Source organism: Pongo pygmaeus, chromosome 10 (genome assembly GCF_028885625.2).
Source record: "Pongo pygmaeus isolate AG05252 chromosome 10, NHGRI_mPonPyg2-v2.0_pri, whole genome shotgun sequence".
Classification (NCBI taxonomy): domain Eukaryota; kingdom Metazoa; phylum Chordata; class Mammalia; order Primates; family Hominidae; genus Pongo; species Pongo pygmaeus.
The window spans coordinates 27,121,843-27,130,968 of NC_072383.2; the positions used below are offsets into that span (position 1 = coordinate 27,121,843).

A 9,126-nucleotide genomic window follows, 5' to 3' on the forward strand; every position below is an offset into this window, starting at 1 on the left:
TGTTACATGTCGTGAGGGGTTTGGTATCTTCAAGTAAAGGTTTTAAAGGAACCTGGACTAGACTCAAACTTGACCCTCTGATGCTAATCAAAAATACACAATCATCAAATGGCGTTCTTACTCCATTTTTTAACTATTACATATCCCATTTTGACAAGTTATTCTTACCTTTTTTACATAGGTCGAACTGGAAGGTACACCCTTATAGAGAAATGGAGAGATACTGAAAGACACTTAGCACCTCATGAAAATCCTATCATATCCTTAAACAAATGGGGGCAGTATGCTAGTGATGTGCAGCTCATTCTACGACGAACTGGGCCGTCTCTCAGTGAGCGACCCACTTCAGACAGTGTGGCTCGAATTCCTGAAAGAACTTTATACAGGCAGAGTCTGCCCCCCTTAGCTAAACTGAGGCCTCAGATTGACAAATCAATCAAAAGGAGGGAACCGAAAAGGAAATCACTGACATTTACAGGAGGTGCCAAAGGATTAATGGACATTTTTGGAAAAAGTAAAGAAACTGAGTTTAAGCAAAAGGTGCTGAATAACTGCAAAACAACAGCAGATGAGTTGAAGAAGCTGATCCGTCTGCAGACAGAGAAGCTTCAATCCATTGAAAAACAGCTGGAATCTAATGAAATAGAAATAAGATTTTGGGAGCAAAAGTATAGTTCCAACCTTGAAGAGGAAATTGTCCGTCTAGAGCAAAAGATCAAAAGAAATGATGTAGAAATTGAGGAGGAAGAATTCTGGGAAAATGAATTACAGATTGAACAGGAAAATGAAAAACAGCTGAAGGATCAACTTCAAGAAATAAGACAGAAAATAACAGAATGTGAAAACAAATTAAAGGACTATTTGGCACAGATCCGGACTATGGAAAGTGGTCTTGAAGCAGAAAAATTGCAACGGGAAGTTCAAGAGGCACAGGTCAATGAGGAAGAGGTTAAAGGAAAGATCGGTAAGGTCAAAGGGGAGATTGACATTCAAGGCCAGCAGAGTCTGAGGTTGGAAAATGGCATCAAAGCTGTGGAAAGATCTCTTGGACAAGCCACCAAACGCTTACAGGTAAGGACACTTTGATAAATAGAATGTTTGGCCCATTTAAAATAGTATCTTCTTGGAATCTCCTTTTCATCATTGTCAATTTTTCCTTATATTCAAAGAATTAGAAACCCAGCCTTGTTTAAAACTTGTGTCGAATTCTTGTGACTTAACGACAGCTTAGATGGGAGCAGTAGCCTTGCGGATCCTTCTCCATGGAAGAGCCTTGTCTTACTGTGGCAGTTGTAGCGTTAGATAATGGGATGGAATGGACACTAATGATGAGATAGTGAATCTCACCTTCTCCTTTCAGAGATAGGGAAACCAGAGCTGAAAGAGCTGTCCATGGATTGGTTGGTCAGGGATTGTTGTGGCTAGCTGACTGCTTATCTGTCACTTCTCCATTGTTGCCAGCCAATCCCAGCTTCTTTCCTGACACATAAACAGCCCCCGTCCCTTCTCCCCTCTCCACAGTACCCTCCTTTGCTTTCCTGAGAGAGGCACAAAGATTTCTGTCTGATTTTCCCCCTTTCTAGTTCACGTACAAGAAGTTCTATTTTGCCACTTAAACCCTAATCACTCAACTTACATTTCTTGGATACCCATTCTTGAAAAGACACTGTGATTATGTTGCGGAAGTTGCAAAGATGTATCAAATATCAAACAGTCTCTATCAGATGGGATGAGAAAGAGACACAATTGATTACAATATGGCTATTTAAATTTAAATTAAGATTAAATAATGCAATTAAAATATTAAATAATTTAAAATTCTGTTTTTAGTCACACATGGTCGCATTTCAAGTGCCCTAAAGTAGCTGCTGTACGGGCCGTGTAGACACAGAACATTTCCACCATTGGAGGAGGTTCTGTTGGACTGTGCTGGTTTAGAGCTTACTATTCAAAGTGTAGTCCATGCCAGGCAGCTCCAGGGTACTACTTGTAAGAAATTCAGAATCTACATTGAAACAGGATGCCCAAGTAGTACCTGTGTACAGTGAAGTTTGAGAAGAGCTGCTTTAGAACATCAACAGTTAGTTCCACAATCAGAGAAAGCTGAGGTTTTAGGAAGAACTGATGTGATTTCCTTTCTCCATCATTATCTGTAGTAAGAGATAAAACTACCACCCAAATTTTGAAAATCAAGAATTTCTCATGCAGTAGAAGCTTGTCAGCCTCTAATTTGTCAGTATTTTACTATCGGGATTCATTTTGACATTTAAAAAAAGGTACAAGTGGAAGTTATGTTGCTTTTGATATCACTTACAGAAAACACTAACTTATTACAGCCATTACTAGTAAATCCCTCTACCGACTGAAAAGTGTCTGATAATCAAATATTGATATATCCCCAAGTACCCCCTACACTCAAATAAGTGGAGAAAACAACCATTCATTTCTAATCTCTTCCCAACCCCTACCAAATCCTTGAGACCCACCCAGCCTGGGTAGAGCCAGGGTACTTTTTCTTATATACAGTAGAGGAAAAAAAGAAATGAAAAGCTGTTTAAATAATAGGATGCCCCTCCTTGCTTTTACAGCTTTCCAGCTGTCCAGCTGCCCAAACTTGATCTCCTTCTGTAGGACTCTGTAGTTCTCAGATCTTTGTCAAGGATTTAAGAATTCCATAGTGAGAATCTTGTGGGAATCTTGCTTTCCTCATGCTGTAAGATAAATCTCAATAATGTATCCCATGAAAATTGAAACAGCTTACAAAAAACAAGAACTCTAAATCCGTGGAACAAATTACAATTAACTTTGTAGTTATAAGTTAATATGAAGTGGTTAATATGTGAATTTGTGACCAGCTTAGCAAGATTGCTGTAACACAGAGATGGGTAAAAACCTGTGGGATTTTTTTCTTTTTATTTTCCACCAATGAGTTTACAGGCTGAGAAACCCGTTTTTGTTTTTGTTTTTTAATGAAAGTTTATAGACATATATTTATTTCAGAAGGGTGCATAAGGGTTTTCCAGAGGAAAGCATCACATTTAAGAGGACAGACTAATGAAACTATTGTTTTCCCTTGGCTTATTTCTTGGCCCACACCACACAGTGAAAGTGACCTCTTTAGCCCATTGTATCAATATAAACCAGATTTGTTAAATGTGCTTTTATGAAAGCAGATATCCCACATTTAACCCCTGTAGCAGATGGGTCATCACAAAGATGTCTTGCACTGTCCAGTAGTGAATCCTCAAATTTAAAAAAATAATAATTTCCGTCTAGGACAAAGAACAGGAACTGGAGCAGTTGACTAAGGAGTTGCGGCAAGTCAATCTCCAGCAGTTTATCCAGCAGACAGGGACAAAAGTTACCGTTTTGCCAGCGGAGCCCATTGAAATAGAGGCCTCACATGCAGACATTGAAAGGGGTAAGATGTTGATAAATATGGTTTATTTTCCCTTTGTTCTCACTGCTTAACTTTTTTTGTTTTTGTTTTTGTTTTTTGAGATAGTGTCTCACTGTGTTGCCCAGGCTGGAATGCCAGGGATGTTACCACAGCTTACTGCAGCCTCAACCTCCTGGGCTCAGGTGACCCTCCTACCTCAGCCTCCTGTAGCTGGGGCTACAGGTGCATGCCACCATACCCGGCTGATTTTCTCTTTTTGTATTTTTTGTAGAGATGAGGTTTCATCATGTTGCCCAGACTGGTCTCAAACTCCTGAGCTCAAGTGATCTGCCTGCCTCAGCTTCCCAAAGTGCTGGGATGCCAGGCATGAACCAGCATGCCCGACCATCTGCTTAACTTTGAATAAACTACTTGTATTCAGTTAAAATATTACCCTAACATTCATAGCTAATTTTTAAGTGGGACACTTAAAAATTCTTTTTTTTTTTAAAATATTTCCCATTTCTAGAGGAAAACCAGTAACATTTAGGTTATTTATTTACTTAGGTGAGCATGTAATCACCAAATGTCATATCATTAGTTTTAAACTGCTTCTTTATTGAAATTTTTTTCTGAAGTATATATGAGTTATAGTCTGTTAATTTGAATTTTGGCTTCTCTGTTCCTTATGCCCCTTTTTTCCTTTTTTTCTTCTAAAAGTTATTATTAATTTGTGCTGATATTTAAAAGACAATTCCAAATCTGTGTATGCATATGGTGTGAACAACCAAAAAAAGAAGCAGAATATTCACCTTTTGTAAAGATCATTCACTGTTCAAATCAACAAAAACTAGTTTATCAAACAGACCTGAGAAGGTTTTAGCCTTCTCCCGCAGCCCAGGGCACACAGGGGATTGCAATTATTGCTCTATGCAGTTTTCCCTTTCAGGGCAGGAAGCAGTCTCATTTTTTGTATTGCTAAGTACTCCAAGTTGACGAGCTCATCAGGTGGCTCTCTTTGTTTCCTGTTTAGAGGCACCATTCCAGTCTGGGTCCCTGAAGCGACCTGGTTCATCTCGGCAGCTCCCCAGTAATCTCCGCATTCTGCAGAATCCTATCTCATCTGGTTTTAATCCTGAAGGCATATATGTATGACATTGTCTGTCTTTAGGGAGGAGACCCAACAGAGGTACCAAGGACAGTAAACTTCCTTTTTGATTTGTGCCAATGATGAACAGAGAATCTATTCCACAAGCCGCTGTATGTTTTTCTCTCCTAAATTGCATACCACTTGGAGCCATACCCTGTGCACTGATGCTAAAGAACAAAGAAACTATGTTTTCACACATCAACAGTGTTGATATTTTTGTCCAGCAGCTATAATGCAAAGCCTTCGTTTTTATTTGTAGCATTTTGAGAGCTTTAGGAAAGTATTATATAGTGTGTATACATAAATAAACCGTGACTTAAGTAAGAGTGAAGAGAAATTTGTGACTGGCTTAGTTTAATTTATTTCATGTAATCAATTAATGTGTGAATGTTGATGTTTTAATATTTTTATTGACTTATCCTGTGACTGACTTATGTTACATATTGTGTGATTATGACTGTGTGCATGTTGCCAGACTCCATCCATGCATTGCTGATTTACACTACATAAGTGTCCTAGGGTGCTCCACCATCGAAACTAACTCCAGAGGAAGCCACTTGCATTTGTTTTGTGAAACTGTCCTAGCCATTGCTTAATTAGGTGAAATAATTCAGGGTATTTTTAAATCTGGAATTTAGTCTTTCCTTTACAATATTTCCAAATATATGTGTGGCCACAGAGCATAACAGATATTTTTCATGAGCTAAATTGTATGTATAAAACATTTGCAGTGTTTCAGACACTGTTGAACAAAAATGTAATTGTTAAGTATGTATCCAAACAGGCATGGGGTTTCCTGATACATTATGTGTTTTGTTTCTGCCCTGTCTTATCATTTACACTCATGGATCTTCAGAATTAATCTAACATGTAAGTTATAGATATCTGAAAGCTGGGTTGGTCTACTTCAGGAACATTGCTTTAAGCGATGTATTTTAAAATAACCCACTTCATATGTATGATCTGTTGGTGTACACACCATGCATAAGGTGTTGCTTGCACATAATTTGCTCTGTATATTATGGACCATTGTGGTTTCTTCCAGTCACTTAGAGAAAGGAGATTAAACCTAGGTACTTTTTAGCAAGGATATAAAGTCAAATTCAGCATATGTTTTTATTTTTAGGCTTGACTTTTATAAGACATTAATCTCCATTTGTACATATGTTATTTTATTTGTAAAACCAAATATGAGTCAACACCTTTTTGATGAGTAGTGACTTAACTAAGATTTACAAGTAATATTTAGACAGATTCAGTCAGACACCACTTAGCCATTTTTACATTTCCTCTGGTTTGATTTGGTACAGTATAATTAAGACTTTAATCTGAAATTTAAAGTAGTTTTAATTCTGAAGAAATTACATCCTCTGTATTATTTACATGCAACAAAATAAAAGTGGATTAATTTAGTAATGCCATGGTAACAATAGAGCTATGTCTTATGCATGAAGGCAACTTTGGATGTTTTAACACATTTAAATGACTGACTTTGGTTTAGTGAATGCTGACAATGCTGCTCTACTTAGGTTTCCTATGAAATTTTTAAGAATGGCTATGAGACTGTATAGAAGCTTCTAGAGAACTGAAAGTCATAATGCAGAGTTGCCTTTTCTAGTGCAGCTGAGTGGCGGACCTCAGCTGAAGATACGATTTTCTTTGGGTTCTTGGAGTTATCAAATTGATCTTGCCATTATGTTACTTTGCAAATAACTGAAGTAAATGATTCTTACCTAAATAATCACAACCTGTACACATTTGCTCACAATTTATAGTAGTTATTTTCTATCTACCTATATTTAAAATTAGGATGATTAAAAAATAATTTATAGATTTTGTGACAGTAATGATTTACATATGCCCATTATATGCCTTATTTTTAAATAAGTCATTCTGTATAAAGTCATTTTGTTGTTGTTCAGAGAAATCAAGATCTTATTCACAAAGAAAAACATTTTATAAATTGATCACATTTTATTTAAGTCAAAATGTTAAACTGGAGGCAGTATTAAACTTTGCAATTAGGAGTTTCAGAGATGCCTTGGCATACCGTGAAAAACACTGTCAATATCCAACTTATTATAAATTGTTATCAGAATTAACCGAATAACTTTAAGTAAGGACAAGCAGCATCCTAGCAACTTGTAGTAGTCTTGGGTTCCCAGTGGAGTATCACAGTTAACCTCTCTGACTACTTCATCAGAATTTCCAAGCTGCCAAATAATCTTCACAGACCTAATTACAGATTTTAAAAACTTTCCTAGGTAAGGAAACTATAGAAATGTGAGTATGATGAATACATTGAGAAGCTGTACTTTTTAATTAGTTATATTACTTCTGGAAGCACATATCTAAGGAATATTTTCTAAGACTCAGAGGGAAAAAACTCGTTTTCATAGGATCATCTGAAGATACTTTAGTATATTTGTGATCATTTTTAACTATTGCGAATACAAATGAGTTAGATAAGTGCCACATCTTGGATACATTTCGGAGGGGTAGTGGGCAGTGGTATACAAAAATACCAAATATAAAATTTTCATCTGGGGGAATATTCAGGTTCTAAATACTAAATTAGATTACAATGTTTTGTGTTTTTTTAAAAAAAATCATACTGCAACTTGTTTTATTGTGATTTTCTACAAGTATTAAATACATTTAAAGATCTTTTTATCTTACCAAGAAGTAATTTGGAATAGCATTGGTATATTTGACCTTTTGAGTGTCTGTCATCCCCAGAGAATGGCCCATAGTGTGTTGCCTGTGGATATAGTGTCCATAGTCCCTTTGTTGTCCTTCTGAGATATTTTGGTTTGATAACATTTTGTTTTTTGTCTTGATGCACAGGGACTTTTTTATAATATGAGACTTCAGTTGGTATTAATAGGAGTTACCTATTTACTTCTCCCGGTCATCAATGAGGTAATCATCAGTTCCTATAGTTCAAATTAGTCATAAACAAGAGCTACAGCAAGACTGATAGAGTAAAAACTATATAAATACAGAAAAAAATAGAATTTATGATGTGAAATGTGAAGTATAGCAATAAATAACAAGAACATGTAAGCACTTGCTTCCACGGCATAAATGTAATTTACATCTGCATTAAAGGATAATTTTCTCTGTGAATAAGAGCAAAATGGTCTTCAGAGAAACAGACTGTTCATTTGAAGCCATTTCTGTAAACATCTTCCAAGATAGAACTGTAATGGATTGAGGAAATAACACAGAAAAGACAAAAACTTCTTATTTCAGGCATGCAAAGTGAGTGGGCAGATGGACAGTTCCCATTGTGCATTGCCTTTGATAAATTGAGCCTTAATTTATATAACCATGCTGTGTTCACATCCCTCTTCTACCTGAAGTTGTCTTTATTGGTTTATATTGTGTTAAAATTAGCTTATAATTATTACTTTTTTATTATGTTCATTTTTTTAAGTTGCATGTTTATACTATTTGCTACAGTATTTTTAAGTTTGGGGTGAAGGCCATCAGCTGTATCAAAAAGACAAAACAATCACTATTTATTCAGTATTGCTGCTTTACATCTCCAGAATAAGCTTTCGATGCCAGGACAGTGACTGCCTGAAAGCTGCAGGAGCTCTTTTCAATGCATTTTATATATTTTTAGAAACCAAATAAATGCAGAAAACTATTTAGTATACTAATTATATTAAACCAGCAGAAATATAAAGGCAATAAAGTATATACATATATATGGGGGGAGGGGAAAGATTAAAAAATAGATTTACAGCCAGACATGGTGATAGCCCTAAATGTATTTCTCAATATGTTTTTCTTTATTGACCCTAGGAGGATTTGAGTTGCTGCAGCTTTAAACAGAAAATTGCCATGTTCACTAATTGTGAGCACATAAATATGCTTTTAGTACTGCTTTGCTTATGTACAAATAAATCTGTAATATGTATTATATGTAATTATCCTTTTCTTTGACTTTCATTTTAAATGTATATTTTCTGATCATTATGAGCTGTAAAACAAAGAATCAATATTGGATATTCTCCCAAATAATAAATTTTCAGGATTCATTGGGGCATTACAGTTGTCAGTGTTTCTTACGTCCTTTATATTTTTAAATACAATTTTACTTCCTTTAAAAGATACCAAAGAGAATAGTGGCACATATCACTACACATAATTACATTTTTCATATATACTTAAAGAATCATCTATTGCTCAAAAGATGGCTTCATCAAAGTAAAACTGAATTAAGAAACTAATACGCCTTTTATTTCAAAAGTGAAAGAAGAAATGATATCTTAATGAATCTCTGTATTCCCAGATTTCCCTAAAACCATAAGTGAGAGGAAGAGAACTACCATTTCAGTCCCTACTACGTGCCAAGTGCAATATGGGGTACTGGTCACACTTTAAACATTCACAGCCATCCAAGGAACTGCTCCTGAATCACACAACCCCTAAGTAACTGACGCAGCATTTGAACTTAGATGTTTCAGACCTCAAGGCACTTTTCTGTATTCCATGGTAGAGATGCATGAGCTTTACGGTGCCCAGTTTCTGCATTTTAACCACTTTTTAATGTGGAAGTATATAAATTGTCATTTTTATAGGAATA

At 35.8% G+C, this 9,126-nt stretch overlaps 1 protein-coding gene across 6 annotated transcripts in view; it reads left to right on the forward strand.

Moving 5' to 3' along the window:
- The window catches only part of RASSF8 (Ras association domain family member 8), a 119,765-nt gene extending 111,179 nt beyond the window's left edge, over nucleotides 1–8,586 (forward strand). For 5 of the 6 annotated variants that reach the window (XM_054443184.2, XM_054443186.2, XM_063672529.1 and 2 more), the window contains 3 exons: nucleotides 182–1,071; nucleotides 3,277–3,421; nucleotides 4,413–8,586. In XM_054443184.2, the coding sequence (XP_054299159.1) occupies nucleotides 182–1,071; nucleotides 3,277–3,421; nucleotides 4,413–4,534 (1,157 nt within the window). In that variant the 3' untranslated portion in view covers nucleotides 4,535–8,586. Of the gene's footprint in view, nucleotides 1–181; nucleotides 1,072–3,276; nucleotides 3,422–3,671; nucleotides 3,900–4,412 lie in introns of those variants that run through there. The other variant, XM_054443178.2, reaches the window with a different exon arrangement.
- Nucleotides 8,587–9,126: the final 540 nt, after the last annotated feature.